General features: G+C 38.2%; 1 protein-coding gene and 1 non-coding gene across 3 annotated transcripts in view; both read right to left on the bottom strand.

Moving 5' to 3' along the window:
* LOC141350427 (solute carrier family 22 member 6-A) overlaps positions 1 to 11,674 on the bottom strand; it is a 36,861-nt gene extending 25,187 nt beyond the window's left edge. The window contains exon 1 of one of the 2 annotated variants that reach the window (XR_012358534.1): positions 10,637 to 11,674. Coding sequence is in view for 1 of the 2 variants with exons in the window: in XM_073855517.1 (XP_073711618.1) it covers positions 10,637 to 11,005 (369 nt within the window). In the remaining variant the exon portion in view is untranslated. The remainder of the gene's footprint in view (positions 1 to 10,636) is intronic. The other variant, XM_073855517.1, reaches the window with a different exon arrangement.
* Positions 11,675 to 22,116: 10,442 nt separating this feature from the next.
* Positions 22,117 to 22,235, bottom strand: LOC141350717 (5S ribosomal RNA). Its single transcript, XR_012358855.1, has one exon. It is a non-coding gene; the product is annotated as a 5S ribosomal RNA (ribosomal RNA).
* Positions 22,236 to 22,279: the final 44 nt, after the last annotated feature.

Raw genomic sequence — 22,279 nt, 5'->3', positions numbered from 1 at the left:
AAAGCTAGCTACTCATCCACTGAGGCTCGCGACAAAGAAATTCTGACGTTTGGCGCCCACACTTGTAGCACTTCCAGTGAGCTTAAGTGTCCGAATTCACTCACTCGTTTTCATTCTCTCTTTCTAGTGAACTATATTAATGGACTGAGGTGAATGAGGGCATTTCGAACATAGCTACTGTCTCTGCTTCCTCTTTGGCTTCTTACCTTCACCTCATCTACTGTAGGCAGCTGCATAGCAGAGCTATATAAAATGGTTAGGCCCCTGTAGTGAAGCTTTGCAAGGTGTTTTTAAATCAAAGCAGGTTCTCTTAGATAGCCCATTACTCCTGCTCAGTGGTGTAGTCTAGATTTTTGTAGTGAGTATACTGTGATTTTTCCCTCTCACCCTTATGCTCACTCGTCCCAGCGCAACACACCACCACACTTACAGATGTATACAGTATGGATCTTCATGTAACAGAGCATTCTGAAAGTGTACTCATAAACACATAAACTGAATGTGTTATCAACATGTCAGTTTATTATAAGAAAAAAAAGAGTTTAACAGCCAATGGGTTTACAGCTGGGGAAACTGGACTGATTTTTAGACTGGTTTAGTGTTAATCAACATCTAACTCGGGGCCAAAACTTACTCAACTGTTAATTAAAATTAAATAAACTGTTTACAATCTTCAATCCATGGCTAACACATGCATTGAAGAAGAAAAATATCCACTCTTTCAATAGCTATACACTGCAAAATTTTTCATTGTGAATTCACAGTAAATAAATGGTTAAATTTTGCATGACTTTCACAGCAAGGATTACAGAAATATACTGTGAAACGACTCACAGCAATTTACTGTGATGTTATATCTGTGATATTACAATGCATTGATGTAAAAGCACAACTGTATACTGTAACTTCACAGCTTCAATGGCAAAGCAATTACTGTGATATTACAATACATTACTGGGGAATTACAATCTTTTGCTGTTCATCGTTACAACAAGGCCATGTACTATTACAGTGTGTACTGTGAAAGTAATGTACATGTTGACAATAATTTACTGTGAAAAGAAACGTTTGATTAGTAAATGAATTAGGTGATGATTTTTTACCATTATGTACCAACCACCACAGAATTACAATATTAACTTTACGTTACTGTGGTGTATTAACACGAAGTTAACACAACCAGGGAAAAAACTAGCAAGCAAAGAGTCAAGGGTCAAGAGTCCAACTAAAACAACCACTAATCACAATAATGGTGACTTAAAATGAAACAAAACATCAACATCTAAACCTAATAAATGAATTGTGTTTTCTACAGCAATATATTTACTGAACATTCAGAAATAATATTTTATAAAAAAATAAAATGCAATGTTTCTCTATCATTTACATAACAATCAAACAATTCAATATAATAAACAGCTGTTGTTTTAAACATTGTGTGAACATTAAAACATGACATTGTCATAACGTTTAAAAATGGTAAAATGTAACATTACTCTAACGTTCAAACAACACAAAAACATTCTTAGAACGTCAAGAAAACTGGACACTTTTTATGTTGGCAGAAAGTTTTTGGGAACCTTTGGAACTTTCAGGGAACGTTCTTAGAACTTTTTTTCTGTTAGCTGGGTTCATCTACATTAACGTGACATATTTTTTAAAAATAAATATATATATTTTTCTGATTCCATATTTATTGTAATAAGTCAGACTACGTCCATGTTTTTATACAGTCTATGGTTCAAAACAGTTTGGTTATGTCATGTGACTTCCAGGACCCTGTCCCGGGTCCAAAATTTCTTATTTTGACTTAATATAAAATATTCTTTTAATTTTTAATGGTCTGTCATGGACCCCAGTAACACATATGAGATACTGTTTGAAAGCTTAGTCTCTCTACTTTCTCACTCTAAAAACAAACGGTGCTATATAGCACCAAAAGTGGTTCTCTGCTCGCAATCACAGAAGAACCGCTCCCAGTGCCATACAGCACCAGTGAAGCACCGGTGAAGCACCTGTGCAGAACCATATAGTGCTATGTAGAACCAAATGTGGTGCTATAGTGGTGCTATATGGCCCCTATATGGTTCTACACAGGTGCTTCACCGGTGCTATATGGCACTAAAAACGGTTCTTCTATGGTTACAATTCAAATCAACAGTTTTGGTGCTATATAGCACCGTTTGTTTGCATCACTTTGAGATATCTTTCACTGTAAGTTTTTTTTGTTTTAGGTCCTACTCTAAAAAATTAGTCCATTCACAGCATTTTCTTTGGTTTTGTGCATGAATTATCCCTTGCTATTTATTATATGTGCAAAACAAAAAATTTATATTTATATGAAACATTTATTTTCACACCCTTCAGTAAAAGGAGAATAACTTTTGAATGCGACATGCTAAAGAGTTCATTCTTTTTTTGGGTGTTTACTGTCTGCTGCTGCTAACAACCAGAACTGCAGTCTGCTAGAGCACCCAGAACCAGAGTTATACACTATCAAAGGCAGTGTTTACAACATAAAAAAGAAAATTTTGTTTCATCATATGAAATATTTCTTTAAAATGATATAAGGATATTGCATTTATTCCACTGTATGTGGTTATGGGGACACTTCAAATGTTTTTAGGCAGAAATCAGTTGGAGTAAAATAACTTTGGAAAAAAAATCATTTTCCCTCTGTAAGCTGACAATTGCTGGAATCAAACAAAACTGTCTGCAGGTAGCTGGAGCACCCAGGTCCAGAGTTATACACTTTCAAATAAAAACTTTAAAAAAAAAACATCAAAAAGCGCCTATTCATTTTTGTGTTTATTAGAGGACTGACAACACATACAACCATGTTTAGCACTTTCAACAGTGTTTTATGTAATTTCAAAGGGTTTCCTATAAAATGATACCAAACTTTTGTATGTAAACCTCTGCATGTGGGTATGGGAAGCTTTTGAAATTGGGTAGGCCAAAACCTGGCGAAAATCCCCAAAATAGCTTCAGGGTGGAAGAGGTTAAATACAATATTTCACTGTAATAATACAGTTTAATGCTGTGAAATCCTTAATTTTTTTACTGTGTTGCTGTGATATTACAGACCTTTTATAACAGCAGATTTTAGATTGCAAGATTTTACTGTAAAATAAGAGTTAAATGCTGTAAAATCCAAGGATACTATAGTTTTCACAGGTATTCATTGGGATATTACAGGGAAACTTAATTACAACAAGTTATGGTAAAATAACACTGTTAATGATTGTAAAATGCTGGTAATTTCTAACAGTGTATTATCTGACAACTATTGATAACATTACCATGTGTAATTTAATGGTGTAAATGTTTTTAATTAATACACATTTAAGATGACTATGAATTAACTCTTAACTTATAGTCATTGATATAAAAAGCTTCTTTTTTTGCATATAATACAAGCATTGTCTAAAAATGAAAATAGGCTTTTACTTTTATTATTACAAGACCATCATATAGCCTAATATTAGACATCAAAACCAAAGTGAAGAAAATTATCTTTAATTTGCAAGTCTGAACTGAACATCAACGCAGACATGAATTTCCTCACAGAAGTTTAAGATCATATACATCTTGAACGTAGATATATAAATGAACACAGAGAAGGGAAGTTTAACACTGTGAAGCACAAGCAAACATGCTGAAGGGAGCTAAAAACCATCAAGATATAATCACGGACTTATTTTATTGCACTTGAAACCTTACCTCCAGATAAAGTAATAAACTGGACTGATGATTTAAATGTTGTTTACTCACATGTGCGTTGTTAACTCTCGGATTTCATGTTGTGCACTGCTCCACTCGTTCACTTCTCCACATGGACAATTCCTGTTTGTTTACAGTGTCACGTGAGCAGCTACACTGCAGGTTCGAGTTCATTTGGCGCTAAGCAGACCTCTTGGTGATGTCAAAGTACCGCGAGAGCGATTCAAAGCAGATTTCTCCATGTGATAAATGCAATCGCTCTCGCGGTACTTTGCTGTCACTCGCCTGTGGGTTCATCTGGTGCCACACCAGTCTGCTCCCCAGTCACTCTACACTGCAAAATCCCGGGAGTTGAGTTGACACTGCTCGGTGTTTGTATGGGTCCACTCTCCAGTGTTGGAGAGGTAGCACCGGAGAGAGTTGAGATCTGCAGTCTGTGACTTTCTCCTCTCTATCACCATCTCTGTTTGAAACCTGAAATTGCATTTTACATCTTGCTTGTAGAGTTGTTTTCTTGGCTTGGGTTTGGATGTTGGCTGTTTCATTTGGAGTCGCCATTGTTGTGATCAGTGGTTGTTTTGGTTGGACTTGACTCTTGACTGTTAGCTTGTTAGTTTTTTTCTAACTGCTGTATCTTAGTGTGTTTAAAGCACATTAGTTATAGCAAAGCAAAAAACATTTGCATAACTGAATATAGATGGTTGATATACAATGTCAAACATAAACATTTAAATGAAAAGATTTATTAATATAGATATCCTCACTCATCAAAAGCATCTTATTCTGTTAACAATGAAATGCTACAGTTTAAAGGTCCAGAACTCTCATAGCAGTTTGTTATTCTGAAGGATTTTGATAGTGTGCACAAAAACATTAACCACTTAACAATGTAGATACACAGACATCAAGAATCAGAGTATTAATCTCAACAATGGTGACAAAGAATATGGTAAATAAGTTCATTATTTATTCATGCCACAGTGCATTCTGGGAGTCCTGGATGAGATTTGTAATTTGTGGATACCCAGCATGCATTGCAGCATGAAGCTTTTCATTTTATTGTCACCATCATTGTGATTCATACTCTGATTCTTGATGTTTGTGTGTCTACATTATGCAGCAGTTAATTTGTAAGTGACAGTGTTTACAAATGGTTCAGAATGAAATACTGCTTTGAGATGGCTGGATCATTCTACAGTATCATATTTTTGACAGAAATAAGTACTTCTAGTAAGAGATCACTGAAGAAATCATTTTTAAAGAGAGTGTTATTTGTAAGTATATCCTAACAACCATTATAATCATAGAAAAACATTAGTGTCTCCTCTTTAGCCACACCAAACATGTTTTAAACACATGTAATTATAGCAGCCAAAAAAGCTGAAAAGCTAAGCCTAAGGGCGCACTCACATTATCCAAACCAAACCAAACCATGCCCCAGCACGATTGTCACCCCTCCCTACTCCCCCATGGTGCACACACTCACACTGTACTTTTTATCAATCCGAGTCCGGGCGCGCTTTCGTCATTAAAATGCGATTGTTTTGAAAAAAGCAGGAAGTAAAGCTCTCTCTTAACACTGGAACCCACCGTAATGATAAGTCTGGGTTTTTTATTCGGAGTCGTTTGGTGCGCGATTACAGACAGCCTTCTCACATGTCATCATATTGCTTAGTTGATCTGTCACGTGCGCAGCCCGGACATTCACGTAACCCCGCTGCGCGCATCAAAAGGTTTTTACGGCGGCAGATGAAGGTGAGTGGTCGCGCAGCTGATGTCTTCACCTTTTGAATCGCGCTCAGGCGCGAATGCGCTCACACCACAGCCTTCCGCGCCTGAGCCCAAGTGAACCGCGCTCCGGCCCACCTCTGCAACCCGTCCGTGGCGCGATTAACCAATCCGCGCCCGGGCGCAGAACAGAGCGATCACACTTGTCAAACAAACCAGGCTTTGGGGGTCAAACGCGCCCGAGCGCGGTTTGGTTTGGATAGTGTGAGTGCGCCCCAAGACTCAAGAGTCCAATCAAAACAACCACTGATCACAACAATGGTGACTCCAAATGAAACAGCCAACATCCAATCAAGAAAATATCTCTACAAGTAAGATGTAAAATGCAATTTCAGTTTTCAAACAGAGATGGTGATAGAGAGGATAAAGTCACAGATTGTAGCTTTTATATCTCTCTGGTGTTACTTTTTTAACACTCTGGAGAGTGGACCTTTATAAACACTGAGCAGTGTTAATTTAACTCCCGGGATTTTGCAGTGTATAGCGCCGGTATAGTATTAATTTGATTTCATACGCCGATCGGATCCCGCAGTTCGGCAGGAAGTCAAACACACCAAATATATAGCCTATGTATATCCATTTCAACCCGCTAAAGTAATAAGTGTAGCATGCTAATGGTTAGTGCTTCACATCTAAATTATGACTTAAAGTTTGAAATGTCACAAAATCATGCTGTTACGCATCCTGACGCTATTTTTAGTGGGTATACAGAAATCCTTGACAATTCCTAGTGGGTATACGCCGTAGTCCTGCGTATCACGTAGACTACACCACTGCTCCTGCTCTAACACTTTTCATATCATCCGGTCACATCCAGCAAATGAAAGTTTCATTGGCCTGTTTCACAGTCTTGTAAGCTACACCTCTTCAATGAAACCGTTCAAGATGCCTCACCACAAGGCCTAAAACAAATGTTTGTCCTCCTACTGATTATTCACTAGTTTTAGGAGCCACACAGTTACACTGCTGGACTGCAACCCAAACTTATGACACTGTCAAAGCTTCATTGGATTTGCATTTACTCATTTTGCAGGTGTGAAAGACGGTTTTTATTCAAAGCAATTTGCAAACGAGGAAACACTTTAAAATCAGGTAGTAATAAGACCCAATAATAAAAGTAGGGCAAAGGTCTTCAACTCTACACCTAGGGGGCAACTATCCTGCAGAGGTCATTTCTCAATACCAAGAATGCAAAGTTCTGAATTACGTCCTTTGTAGTAGGGACATGGCAAGTTCAGACTCGGGAGTACGAACACCCGAGGACAGGAGAACACAGTTTGGTAATATTGCAAATGGAACAGCCCAGTAGGACTACTTAAGATCATAATTCAGTCTAACTAATATGTGCAGCACTTGCTATTCTTATTTTAAAGTATTTTTACAATAAAACAAAAAATATAAATTGCAACGCTGCTTGTGTTTGTTTTCATTTGGAAAATATAAATATGTGGTTCAGGCAACATGTGCATACGATGATGAGCTTCAATGTATTTATTACAAAATGAAATATGATAAAAAACACAACCTTTTTAATTTAATAGTACAAAACTTTGTACAACATTAAAGTTAAAATTACAAGATTATATAGAAAATATATGTGATTAAAGTTTTGAAACTTAATTCTAACCTCAGTTAAAACGATATAACAAATATCAGACTTCATATGAATAAGAAAGAGAAATAAATAGATAAATAAATAGAAATAAATAGAATATCAGAATTGCGATCAATACGGCCTCATACTGTACTGTGGTTAATCAGATCTCATTACAACAACCTCAAAAAAATGTATCATTCTCTCAGAATTTAACAATTCATATAACAAAAACCAAAACATCAACTTGCAGCCTTGACACGCTCCCCGCATCCTTTCCCAAAAAGGTAGAAACTGACCTCTTAAATATAGTAAATAACTCTCTGCTCACAGGCACTTTTCCAGACTCGCTAAAAACAGCAGTTGTTAAACCTCTTCAAATGGCTAGACAAAATCTAGACAATTTTCAATCTGGTTTCCATCAACATCACAGCACAGAGACAGTGATCATAAAGTTAATAAATTATATTCAATTCAACTCTGATTCAAGTAAAATATACGTGCTGGTGCTACTAGATCTTAGTGCTGCCTTTGACACACAATAGATCATACTCTTACATAGACTGGAAAACTGAGTAGGGCAATCTGGGATGGTCCTCAAATAGTTTGTCACGAGGTTACTATGTCAACATCGGTAAGCATAAATCTGAGTGGACATCTATAGGCCACTTCGCACTGTTCAGACAACTACCAACTCCAACAGATACCAACAGACACCCAAATTCTAAAGTCTCATTTACTTTGATCCAACAACTGCCAACAGGGGTTTCACACTGGTCAGACAGACACCAACAGACGCGTCTATTGGAGTCTGTCTGACCAGTGCGAATTAGCCTTGAAGGCGGGGTCCACGATGTTTGAAAAACGCGTTGGAAAAGGAGACGGGCCGACTACCAAAACACACTTATAGCCAATCAAATCAAATCAAATGCCGGGTTGCGTATGTGTGGGGCGGGTCTATCAACAGAAGGTCCAGATTCTATTGGGGTAGGGGCGTGTTTGTTTGGGTGATTTCAAATATCAACATTGGCTTTCAAACATCGTGGACTCCGCCCCCAAGACATGTGGAGTGCAAATCCTGTATGTCTTTATAGGATAACAGTGGTGGATGATCTCATTATCCTTTCCATGATAAAGAAAAACCCCTTTACCACCTTTTGTGCAATATGCCACACCTGTGATGTGAATGGATTATCTTGGCAAATGAGAAGTGTTCACTTACACAGATTTAGACAGATTTGTGAACAATATTTGAAAGAAATAGACCTTTTGTGTACATAGAGAAAGTCTTAGACCTTTGAGTTCAGCTCATGATACAGTGTTGCATTTATACTTTTGTTAAGTGTATTATTATTATCTGTAATTTGAGTATTATCTGCTAATAGAGCTTATTATTTGAGAGTAAATTTTTTTTGCACCTATCTTCATATGTTTTTTAAAGACAGTCTCCCTTTAAAGTCCTGCTCTGGCCACCTTAGCAGACATATACAAATGAAATCACATGAAACAGATCAAGTTTTGTTGTGGCAGTTGAAGGATTCTACCTTAGATCCTCACGTGCAGAATGTTTTTATTATTGTGTTTTTTTTTAGTTTATTTCTAATCATTTATTTACATAATAATTTTTTAATCATTAGTTATCCATATAATTGGTTATTTGATTATCCAATATTATTTTATCATTATCAATTTCATTATTATAATTTTTATCATTACATTATTACTCATTTATCCATTCATTTATTAATTCATTAATTTATTCATTATATTTCTATATTTTATTATATTATTCATTCATTCATTATATTTCTATGTTTCATATGTCTTATTGATTTTTATTGTTCCGTCTTATAGTGGTCTCACATTTGTGAAGTTTCACGAGCTGTCCTGCCTCTTTATAAACAGAGATAGATAAAGAGAATGTTTATGGAAGCTCAAGGTTTGTGGGATGTTGCTATTAAGCATTTTGGTATAACAGTGCATGTCAAATTCATGCTGGTTAGACGAGGGTTAAACAAGGTTTGAACATTGAGACATATGCAACTGAAGCTGTTCATCAATAAAACTCTGTTCTATTTTATCATCTAAACCTGAGAATCGAAGCGAATCCCTTGGATTTTTGTCACTTTGTCTAAATGTAGAAATTGAAAAGTGAAAATGCAAAATCAAGACAAACATAACAGGGATAAAAAGTTATGGAGGGAAAGCTGATGGGGTTAAAAGATAGATAGTCAAAAGTTAAAAGCTCAGTTTGAAAATAAACAAAAATCTAAAACAACTAATGTTTGAGTTACAACTTTTTGTTGATCAAAAGCAAGTTACGCCAGATTTAAAGGCATGGGACACTGGTAGTGACATCGATGCGACCACAGATTCAGATTTTGACACAGACAATGATGTTTGTAAAAGGGTAAATCATGTCCTTACTGAGTTCAGATGAGTATTTTGGTTTTGCTATGCTGTGCTTGGCAATGAAGATCTGCTTTTGCAAATGTCAGTTAGTATACCATCATATATGCCATTTAATGTACAATGTTTAAGGAAGTTGCTTTTCGAAATTTGCCATGTATAAACATAACAGTTAAGGGACAGGATTATAAGTTTGTGGTTGAATTCTTCCAAATTAGTGTTAGGATTACAGCTGCTATCAACTGTCTGATAAAAGGACTATTTCATTAAGCTCCACAGGGGGCGTACAACCACTCAATATATTTCTAAAACTTTGATGGGTGAAATAAAGGGTAAAGTGTTTGCACCCTCAATCTTTAATTTTACAAACAAAATATGCCCAGTAAATATATGTTCAGATACAAATGGTGTGTGTGAAAGACAGGGTGCTTTCTTGTTTTGTTTTTCTCAGAACTGTTAAAGCAAGTGTATGATTGGAATTAGGAAATGTTAAGATCCAAGATCAGTTTTAACTGTTTGGAAGCTCTGAAAGAGATTTATTTTTCTTTATTGGTCAGAGATGGCTTCAGCATAGTTTCAGTCAATCTGTCATGAGCAGACAGAAAAAGTTTGAAGAAGTTCTTGGTGAAACTTTAAGTAGTGAACGTTTAACTGACGATAGAGCTGAAAGAGATGTATGGAAAAACCTTATGGTTTAGGTACAACAGTAAGTAGTTTGGAATGAAATTGCAAGTTGTAAACGAATGATAAATGAAAGTGTTGAGAATCAGACTGAACGTTTGTGTGAGCGAAGGAGGGGGTTGTGAGGCGCTGTATCTGTTCTATTTTATCATCTAAACCTTCGTCTCATGTCCTCTGCTTGTGCTTTTCTCTAGCAACGATTGATCCACCTCTTAACTGACAGAAGCCTTTTCAAGAAAAATGCCAGTTTTATAATGGCCCATTTTTTCTCATGGCCCAATTTAACTGATATCACAATCTATAGCAGAAGCGAAAGTAGAAAAGCATTGCAAAAACAAATAAAGACACATATTTGCCTGTTGCTGAGAGTGTCACAAACCTGAGCTTTATATGCATATTATATAACAAAATAATCACATTCTCTCAAAAAGAGGCACTTACCTCTGTGACAATAGTACTAAGAAAGACTTCTTTGCTGAACTCCCACCCTCCATTGCAACTCCCTGAGGTCATTAAGTGCTCATTTATCGGTATGTTGGCATCACTGTGATTAAGCTGGGACAGTTGCCCATCCTGAAAGGTGGGACAGATCTCCTCAGAAGCATTACTGAAATTAAGGCCCACCCATGAGCCACCACCATCACCCAGTAGCTGGGAAGATTTGCACAGATGTGGGGGCACAGCCCCAGTGAAGACAGTCACCAACATGTGGAATGCTAGGAAGATTTGAGGGAGACAGATCCACACATAAAGTGTTTTCTGGAAGCGTCCAAACCCACCGATCCGGTTCAGGACTTTGTCAAAACTCATCCTGGCTGTTTTTGAAAGCCACTTAACAAATTATTCCAATAGACACAGCTGGGGATGTATGTCTGTAATGATATTATAATGTGTTATTAAATCTTAGACATGGAATGTCTAGCGTAGGTCTTCTCACACCTGTAGAAGAGAGAAAGAGAAACAGTGCAGGCTGCTGCTGAGTCCTCCCCGTTTAGATTGAAGAAAATATTTTTGAAGAAAATATAGGAAGGGAAGTGCTGGGAGTGACTCAGATATCTAAAGTTAAAAAGTGAGCAGTGGGGGAGGGGCTAGTGAGAATGAAAGGAGGGAGCATGTAAAATAGTGGGAGGAGCTTATGCCACAACTAACCTTGTTTACTTTAATGCTCTTTCCCTATCAGGGGCCCGTACCATGAAAATGGTTAAACAAACTCAGTGTTACAGGATTAGTTTCAGGTTGACAAAACCAAGCCAATGTGCAGGCCTTGTTGGTAAAAGCTATTTTCATGGTACCCAAAACCCAGGATTTGCACAAACTAATTCTAAACAAAGCTGGCTAACCAACTAAACCAGCTTCATGGTATAGGCCCCAGCATTACAAACTTACCCTCTAATTATGTTGGCTTGACAAAGCCAACATACTGTTGTTGTATAAGCTTATTATTATGTTGGCTTGAAAAAGCCAACATACTGTTATTGCTTGTCACGACACGAATAAGGCAGAACAGACAGGGTTGTAAACACAAAAGGAAGTTTTATTTAAATTAACACAGAAAACAAAACCCACGAGGGGGTAAAACAAGGCAATAAATGGACAGAAGGGTAACATAAAACTAAATAACAAACTTACTAAACTAACCACAAAGAATAATCTTTGGCTGGACAGGAATACGAATCACAGGGAGAACACACGTAATCTGAACAAACAATCGAGTGCAAGACAGAGAACACGAGGGCATAATAAAGGGAACAAATCAGGATGGGAACAGGTGGAAATCATTAAACAATCAAAGCAGGAGAACACAACGGAGCGGGGTAAAAGTGACGAGACACTGGAAACACGTGGCAAAAAACACATAATATGAAGCCACGTGTCCCCACACAGAACATTGTACTGTCAGGACCTTGCCATACAGAATGAGACCTGAATCAAACACAAGGGTCTGGCAAGACTCTGACATTGCTACACTGTTAGCCCTGAGTTAACTTTTAGTTAAAAAGTGTAATGCAACATACTTATATTTTTTTAAGATTTAGTGCTGTACTTTAAAAATGTAAGTAAATTCTACTACCCCAGCAGGCATAGTTGAATGTAGTGAAAACTTTATGTGTTAAAAAAAGTCTTCGACTGACCACGCCCCACTTCCCCATTGCTGGCGAGTTTGGACGATGCCAATTTGTGGTCCCAGCTAAATTAAGTTGTTGGTAAGTATTTTTGTCTATTTTGCACAGTTACGAGTGTTTTAAAACTCACATCTTAAGTATGTTTCGATATTATACACACGCGTCCCGCTTTAACAACTTAAATATGACAGGCTTTTTGACAGAAAGGCAAAGCCATGACATTGCCTGATCACTTGTAATATCCTCTTATCAAACTGGTAATTTAGGGTAACGTTAGGGTATTAATTGATCAAGAACTGTTGTCCGAGCACACAAAACACGAGTCAGACAGGTGGTATTTGAACGTGCAACTATTTTTAAGCGAGTAAAGTTAGACGGTCTTGTTTAACCCCTGCGAGTTTGAAACAATCTTCGTCTTTCTTGTCTGTGTATTTTTGCTGTGTCGTCGAAAGGTGGTTTTCGCGTAGAAAACATATTTTAACAGATTCTTGTATTTTCAGGTGTAACGTTAAGTTCGGTGGTTTACATTTTTTACTGGCTTGCTACCGACACTGTCCCGTTTTACCCATTCAAGTTCGACGTGCAAGCTGTGGTCTAGTTGGGCAGAGAGCAATCTGGTGAGTAAATCTATGTGAAGTCAGTTTATTAAAAGTAGTGTCAACAGATAAATGTTCTAAGAATGTTCCCAATGACGCTCTGTCAGCACAGAACGTGTCCAGCCTCCCCGACGTTCCAAGAACATCCCTGGGCTGTCCGAACGTCAAAGGGACCCCATACTCCAACATCTTTAAAAGTTATGACAATGTCATGCTTTAATGTTCACACACTGTTTAAAACAACTTTTTTCTATATTGACTTTTTTGCTCGTTATGTAGCATTTTATTCTTTTAAAACTGTTATAAACATTATTTTTGAATGTTCTTAAAAAAAGATTGCTGTAGAAAACACAATTCACTTATTAGGTTTAAATGTTGATGTTTTGCTTCATTTTAAGTCATCATTGTGGTGATTAGTGTTTGTTTTATTTGGACTCTTGACCCTTGATGTTATGATTGTTTTTTTCCTTTGTTGCACTGAAAAAAATGATTCGTTGAATTAAATCACATTTTTTAAGGTAAGTGGTTGCAATCAATTTATTTAAGCTACATTTAAACACAAGTTTTATATTTTATTTTACGTTACTAATCTTTTTTGTTTAAATGTAGCTTAAATAAATTGATTGCAACCACTTACCTTAAAAAATTTGATTCAATTCAATGAATCATTTCTTTCAGTGTGCATTAACTATGTGTGTATAAAAACATCTGTTATGTTAATCAAACATTATTGGTGTAATTCTGCGGTGGCTGGTACATAATGGTAAAGATCATCATTTAATTAATTGATTTACTCACTCAAACAAAAGTTTCTTTTCTGTCAATAATGTATAAGATCCAGAACCTTCACAGCAGCTTGTCATTAATGATTTTTTATAAACAATGGACAAAAATTAACCGCTGTACACTTGGGACACAGAAACATCAAGAATCAGAGAATCAATCTCAACCATGGCGACAAAGAAAATTGTAAAAAGTTCATTATTTATCCATGCCGAAGTGCATGCTGGGAGTCCTGCATGATATTTGTACTTTGATACCCAGCAAGTTTTTCATTTAATTGTCACCATGGTTGAGATTCACACTCTGATTCATACTGTTTGTATGTCCCAAATATACCACAGTTAATTTTTGTCCACAGTTTCCAACACTCCTTAATGACAAACTGCTGTGAACGTGCTGGATCTCATAAACATTACTGACAGAAATTTTGATCAGTAAAACAATTAATTAGATGATGATTTTTTTTTACCATTATGTACAAACCACTACAGAATAACACCAACTTTACATTACTATAACAAACATACACACATAGTTAACGCAAGAGGAAAAACTAGCAATCGCAACATCAAGGGTCCAGAGTCCAACAAAAACAAACACCCATCAGAACAATGGTGACTCAAAATGAAACAAAACATCAACATTCAAACCCAACAAGTGAACTGTGCTCCCCACCGCAATCCTCCCCGAGAACAATCAAAAAACAATGTCTATAACAGCTTCAAAAAAACAAAATGCAATCTGTCTCTACTCTCTATCATTTACATAACAAGCAAAACAAGTCAATATAGAAAACAGTTGTTTTAAACAGTGTGTACATAAACACGTGACATTGTCATTTAAAAATTGTAGAATATAACATCCCTTTAACGTTCAGACCACCCAGAAAAGTTCTTAGAATGTCAACAAAACTGGACACTTTCTATGTTGGCAGAACGTTTTTGGGGACATTGGGAAATGTCAAGAAATATTATTTCAGAATCTTCTTTGAGAGAACAAACTTTTCTCTGTTTGCTGGGGTAGACACAAGTGGACATATAACAATACTTCTTTTGTGTTTCAGGTGGCAAGAAGAGATGCATTGGAAGTGTAAGTACTGTTCTTTTAACTGTGAAAAAAGATCACAGCTATTTAAACATTATAGACTAAAACATGGTAGTTATGCTAGAAATTAGCCATTTCCATGTTTACATCAGGAATGTCAATGCACATTTAAATCATTTAATGCCTTAAAAGAGCACTTATCCAAAATTCACCCCAAACTGTCTTGTCAGCAGCCAAGTGATGCACCAGTTAAGTTTAACTGTTAAGTAAGCAATAAGGTACGAGAGGCTTTGCTGTATCGTGAATAAGTAACGGCTAAAGGGCGTTGTTAGGCACGACGCGAAGCACTTGCCTCGAGTACCTTATTGCTTTTATAAAACAGTTACTACACAATATTAAAGTAAAAAAAATATTAGTGCAAATTTCATGAAGTTAAATCAATAAAAGCATTCCTTCCGCTAGAAAAAATAGTCCCTGACTGCGAACAACAACATGAAAGCTCAAATAAAAACAACAAACTGTTCTCAGACTTTGTCTCATTATATGTTTATGTGTTGCTAAGGGTGTTGCTAAGGGCGCAGTGATATTAAATAGAACCGTTGGGTGAAGCGGTCATAGCAGTGTTTTATCGTCAATAAAGCACACCTATTGACCAATCAGAACGGTTAGTTCCAATCCTTCATTCTGATTGGTCAATAGGTGTGCTTTATTCACAATAAAACACTACTATGACCGCTTCACCCAACGGTTCTATTTAATATCACTGCGCCCCTAGCAACACCCCCAGCAACACACAAACATACAATCAATAATCCGCTTCGCGTCGTGTCCAACAACGGCCCTCAGCCGCCACCCACTCACGATACAGCACAGCCTCCCGTACCCCACCGCTCACTTAATTCACCTGTGCACTGCACATTTAAAAGAAAATCATAAAGTCAAGTGCCCTTACAAAGACTGCAACTTTGAAAGCAGTGTCTACTCCACTTTCAGAGCGCACTTTCAAGTTACACAAGAAAAAGAGCTGGAAGCATGATTTCACAAGCTCTGACATTGATCTTGCCGAAGAGCAAATGTCACATGCTGATGATCTGGACGAGTTAGAAGTGCTGGGTCAAGAAACTAGTTATGATAACCTTCCTGATTTAGAAAATCAGCTTGAGCACAACTTGGCATCTCTAATGTTAAAGATGCAAATTGTTTTGCACATACCAGAAAGTTCTGTGCAAGAACAGCTTTGTCAAATTTATAAGCTGTCACAGCCACTTCTGTACAACAGAGTCAGGGTTGTGTTAAGTAAATATACTGACATGGATGAAAAGTTTGTAAAAGACATTACAAACGCTGTGTCAGAATTTTTGGACAAAGATGGTCCCCTAAGTACTGCTAAAAGAAGAGCAGCCTATGTACGCAGAGAATTTCCACTGGTAACCCCCATTGAATATGTTGTGGAGAAAGTGCAAAAACCACTTGCTTATGTTCCTATTCTTCCCATGCTACAGAAACATTTCCTACATTTAATTTAAAGCCCAAACACCACTATTTAGAACATTGCCCCGAGCTAATGAGGAAATTTGGGCCCCTGTGTGATGTTTGGACAATGCGCTTCGAGGGGAAGCACAAGTTCTTTAAAAGGTGTACAGAATGTACAGAATTTCAAAAATGTTGCAATGACATTTGCAACCAAACACCAGCAACCAGTCAGTTACCATCTTGATTGTAGTTAATTTTTCAAACCATCAGCTGAGATTTCAAAGGTCACTGCAATTTTGCTTGCATCTTTCCCCATGAATGTTCAGAGTAATCACTCAGAACATTCTGGATCAGTCTGGATCTGTTCTTGATCCATCGTCTGTCTGTTTAGATCAGTGGTTCTCAATCCTGTTCCTGGGGACCCCCTGCTCTGCACATTTTGTATGTATTCCTTATCTAACACACCTGACTCTTATCATCAGCTCATTAGATGAGAGCTCCATGAACTAAGCAAAGTGTGTCGGGTTGGAGAGACGTGCAGGGTGTGCAGAGCATGGGGTCCCCGGGGACAGGATTGAGAACCACTGGTTTAGATCAGGGGTGTCAAACTCAATTCCTGGAGGGCCAGTATCCCTGCATAGTTTAGATTCAGCCCTAATCAAAAACACCTGATGCGTTTAATCAAGGTCTTCAGGATTACTAGAAACTTCCAAACAGGTGTGTTGGAGCTGGTGGGAGCCAAACTCTGCAGGACACCGGCCCTCCAGCAACCGAGCCCGACACCCCCGGTCCAGATGGACGGACCTCAAAACCAAAGCAAAGTCATGTGAGTATGGACAGCTATGTGATAGTCTAATAAAGGACAGAATTGTTGTTGGCATTCGCGACGACGCACCCAGAGCCAGGCTACTGAGAGAAAATGATTTAGACCTGCATAAAACCATTCAAATGTGCCGCGCTGCCGAGGCGAGCCGCACGCAGCTCTCTCAGATTCAGGTTACAGCAGATGCAGATATTCACGCAGTGAGACAAACGCGAACAAGACACGGAACACAACTTAACGATCATCCAGGCACATCACGTCACATCATACGGAACTGTAAATACTGTGGAAGGGATCACAACACAGGTAAATGTCCAGCATACGGAGAAAACTGCAAAAGATGTGGGAAAAGGAATCATTTTGCTAGTAAATGCATGACAACCAGACACCAGAAAAATATTAATACTGTATCTGAAGAGACGGATTCAGAAAACGAATTATACGTGGATGCTGTAAATGGAAGAAATGGAGATGATTGGATGGTAACCATCAAACTGAATGGCCATAAAACAAAATTCAAGATAGACACGGGAGCTCAATGCAACATCATTCCACAATCAATACATGCTAAAGGTTGTTTCAAGATGGAGAAATCAAGAGCTAGATTGGTGACATAAGGAGGACAGTGTTTGAAGCCCAAGGGCAAATGCTTATCATTGGGTGAATACAAAGGCAAGTACTACGACATTGAATGTCAGATTATGGAGGAGGATACAGCCTTTACTAGGATTAAAAACATGCACACAGATGGGACATATCAAACGCATAGAGACAATTACATCACAACATAATGAAATTAAAGACCGTTATGCAGATGTTTTCACATTAAGATCAAGGCGGATGCTCAACCTGCCATACATGCACCTAGAAGAGTTCCAGTAGCTCTCAGGAACCTAGTAAAGGAAGAGCTGGAGCGGATGGAAAAATTAGGTGTCATTGAACGGGTGGTGGAGCCCAGAGCTTGGGTCAACAGTATGGTCACCATATTGAAACCAGGTAAGAAAAAAAGTCAGGATATGCATGGATCCCAAAGATTTAAATGCTGCAATTGAAAGAGAACATTACCCAATGACAACAATTGAGGAGGTGGTGTCAAGAAGACTGGTGCTAAACTATTACCACACTTGATGCACAGTCTGGGTACTGGCGAATAAAATTGGACAAAGAAAGTTCCAAATTATGCACTTTCAACAGCCCTTTCGGAAGATTTGCTTACAAAAGACTACCATTTGGAATCAATTGTGCTGGAGAGATGTTTCAAAGAATTATGTCACAAACATTTGAAGACTTAGAAGGGGTTGAAGTGATTGTGGATGATATACTAATCTGGGGAGAAAATGAGAAGCAACATAACGAGAGACTTGAAAAAGTTATGCAGCGCATCACAGAAAGGAATATAAAACTAAATCCAGACAAATGCACATCCAAAGCTAAGGATGTGAGCTACATGGGTCATTTGCTCACTGCGGATGGACTTAAACCAGACCTGGAAAAAGTGGCCGCCATCAGAAACATGCACAAACCACAGAACAAAACAGAATTACAATACCTTGGTATGGTCACATAGGAAAATTCCTACCACAAATGTCACAGCCCCTCTTAGACTCCTGTTGGAAAAGACAGCTGAATGGTGTTGGGAAGAAGCACATGACAACAGTTTTGAGAAATTACAAAGGATGGTCTCAGAAACTGTTACCCTCAAATATTATGATCCAGCAATGCCAGTGACACTCAGTGTAGATGCATCGAGCTGTGGGGTAGGTGCTGTGCTACTTCAAAACATCTGCCCTATAGCATTTGCTTCCAAAGCGTTCACTGAAACACAGAAGCATTGGGCACAAATTGAAAAAGAATTGGCAGCTATTGTATTTGGATGTGAAAAACTTCATCAGTACATATTCGGCAGACACTTTACAGTTGAAAATGATCATAAGCCTTTAGAAATGATCATGAAAAAACCCCTAGCTGACACTCCTCTCAGACTCCAAAAAATGCTCCCAAAACTCCAGAAATTCGACATGACGGTGACATTTAAAAAAGGAGCTCTACATAGCTGATGCCTTAAGCAGAAATTATCAGTCCCACACAGATGTTGACACAGGTGATGATGATATACAAGTGTGCACAGTATCTCTGCTGCCCATCGCACCATCACGGCTGTTGGAAATAAAGACAGAAACAAAAAATTATTCCATTTTGCCCATGATTATAAGTTTTGTCCTAAATGGCTGGCCTGAAGACAAGCGTGACTTACCGAACCAGGCAAAACCTTACTGGGATTATCGTGATGAACTAACTGTCGAAGATGACATACTCCTGAAAGGTAACCACATAGTCATTCCACAAAATAAACAAAAAAATCATGTTACACAAACTTCACACTAGTCACCAAGGCATTGAAAAGACAAAACGACTTGCAGGGGACATAATGTTCTGGCCTGGCATGTCAATGCAAATTGCTGACCTGATTTCCAAGTGCCCGGTATGCAATACATTCAGGAAAAGGAACTGCAAGGAGCCCATGATAGGGCATGCCATCCCACAGAGGCTGTGGCAAAAGGTAGGCTCTGATCTTTTTGAATTTGATTCGGAACAGTACTTTGTACTTGTGGATTATTATTCTAACTTCATCGAAGTGGAAAAGGTTAGAAACATCAAAAGCACAACCATCATAAACATCTGCAAGCAACAATCCGCTAGATACGATATACCTGAAGTGATGATAACAGATAATGGCCCAGCTTATGCATCAGCTGATTTTGTTCTTTTTAGTCAGTCATATGGATTCAAGCACATTACATCATCACCAAGGTACCCACAAAGTAATGGAAAAGCAGAAAAGGCTGTACAGGTTAAGTCAATACTCAAAAAAGCAAAGGAAGACAGACAAGACCCATACATCATGCTCCTGGACTACAGAAACACACCCCTGGAAAACCTTCCATCTCCAGTGCAATTATCTGTGGGGCATAGGACTCAAACACAGCTACCCGTGGCACGAGCACTGCTTAAGCCACAATGGATGACGGGCATACACCGACAACTAAAAATCAACCAGCTCAAAACAAAACGATACTATGACAGAGGTGCCAGACACATGCCAGATCTTAAGCCTGGTGAGTATGTGCGTGTACAGGAGAATGCACATTGGAAGCCAGCAAAGGTGGTTAAAGTATGTGAAGCACCGCGATCCTACATTGTAGAAAGTGATGGACAAAAACTCAGACGAAATAGAAGACATGTCATACAAACAAAGGAACAAGAAAAAGAAGGCATCACTTATGATTCAGAACAAGAGGGCATTACCCAATTGCAACCTACAAGAGAAGAGGAATGTAATGAACTTGAGATACAGTCAAAGGCAGTTACAGAGCCCGGTGTAAATGCCCAGGCTAGTACGACAGAACCAAGTCTAAAAGTCCAGTCCAACGTGACAGAGCCCAGCATCACAGAATCGAGATATCCCTAAAGAGTTCGTAAACAACCTATAAGATTAGACTTATGAACTGAAGTTTTTGGTGATGCACATTACTGGTAAATATTGTTTACAATTAAGTTGGTACTTGTTTCATTGGTTAGCAATATTGTCCCCAGTCATATATTCAATATGGTTATGTTACATTATTATTGAATTTTAGTAAAAAAAAGGGGAGATGTAATATGTACGTTGCCTACCAGGTGAGGTCGCCACCAGTTAAGACCTAACTGGAGAGCGCACCCAAATAAACACACATTGTTATTGACATACACGGAGTGCAGACTAGTTCATTACAGGCGTGACGTCTGAGGCTGAGACTACGTCATGATTGCCAGCTGTGATATCGTGTGATATGCGCATTCTGCGGGGGCGGGGTCTTGATTTTGCGTCTTTACTTCCTGCTCACTACTTCCATTCACCAATGGAAGAGAGCGAACAGGCGTTGTCCATTTTTTTTTACAGTCTATGGTTTGGACTGATTTATGCCCTGCACTTGGACTATCCGAAGAGTATGAAACAAACCTTCTATTTTATCCAGCAGGTATTTCTTAAAGGTGCAGTGTGTAGTTTTTAGAAGAATCTCTTGACAGAAATGCAAAATAATATATAAAACTATATTATCAGGGGTGTATAAAGACCTTTCATAATGAACCGTTATGTGTTTATTACCTTAGAATGAGATGTTTTTATCTACATACACGGAGGGTCCCCTTACATGGAAGTCGACATTTTGGGCCGCCATGTTTCTACAGAGAAGAATGCAGGTACGGATCGCTGGAAAGAGACAGAAAACACGCAAAACTCACACAGGAACGTAACAATAAATATCAATAAATAATTAAATAGAAAATAAATTAAATTACTAAAAATAAATAAATCGACAATTTAATAAATAGAAATAAATGAATTAATAATAAATGATTGTGTAAATCAAAAAAATACATAAATAAATAAATAAATAAATGTATCAAGTAAAAAACTGAATAAATGTTTATAGATAGATAGATAGATAGATAGATAGATAGATAGATAGATAGATAGATAGATAGATAGATAGATAGATAGATAGATAGATAAAAACCATGCCAGCTTTTAGTCACAGCATTCATTCATAGAAAATGAAAAGTCTTTGCTAAATAGTGATAATAACAGATACGCAAAAATATTTGACAGCTTTGTAAAGAGTGCACGTTGTAATGGTGTTAACAACTGCTTATGATTTATGCAGTGTCTCGTTAACCCAGCCGCTGTCCTTTACAGAGGAGCAAACGAATGGGGGTGGGTTAAATTAACTAACTTTTGCCCTTGAAAGAACAGACCATGCAGCACATACGCACGTTCTTGCACGTGAATGGCGTCAAATCCCCTGCAACACAGGCAGCGCTCTGTTAATGACCGCTCCTCTGCCCCGTGCTGCTGTGGGCACTGAGCAAAAAGCCCAAAAGGAAGCCTCTGACCGCCCCCTGCCGGAGGAGGGGGGTAAAGACGAGACTGAGCGGATCCTCTGACTGGCGCACAGACGGAGAAAAGACAAACCAATGCAGAATCCGGAAAGCAAATGCGGCGAACGAAGTAAAAAGGAGAAAAGTGACAAAGACAAAAGCTTACAGCACCTGGTATTCCCAGGCGGTCTCCCATCCAAGTACTAACCAGGCCCGACCCTGCTTAGCTTCCGAGATCGGACGAGATCGGGCGTGCTCAGGGTGGTATGGCCGTAAGCGAGAGACGCTGTCAAAACGAGCCTCTTAAACAATGCCCATACGT

Source organism: Misgurnus anguillicaudatus, chromosome 18 (genome assembly GCF_027580225.2).
Source record: "Misgurnus anguillicaudatus chromosome 18, ASM2758022v2, whole genome shotgun sequence".
NCBI lineage: Eukaryota > Metazoa > Chordata > Actinopteri > Cypriniformes > Cobitidae > Misgurnus > Misgurnus anguillicaudatus.
Note: the sequence above shows the minus strand (reverse complement) of the source record. Positions and strands in the feature narration are given on the sequence as shown.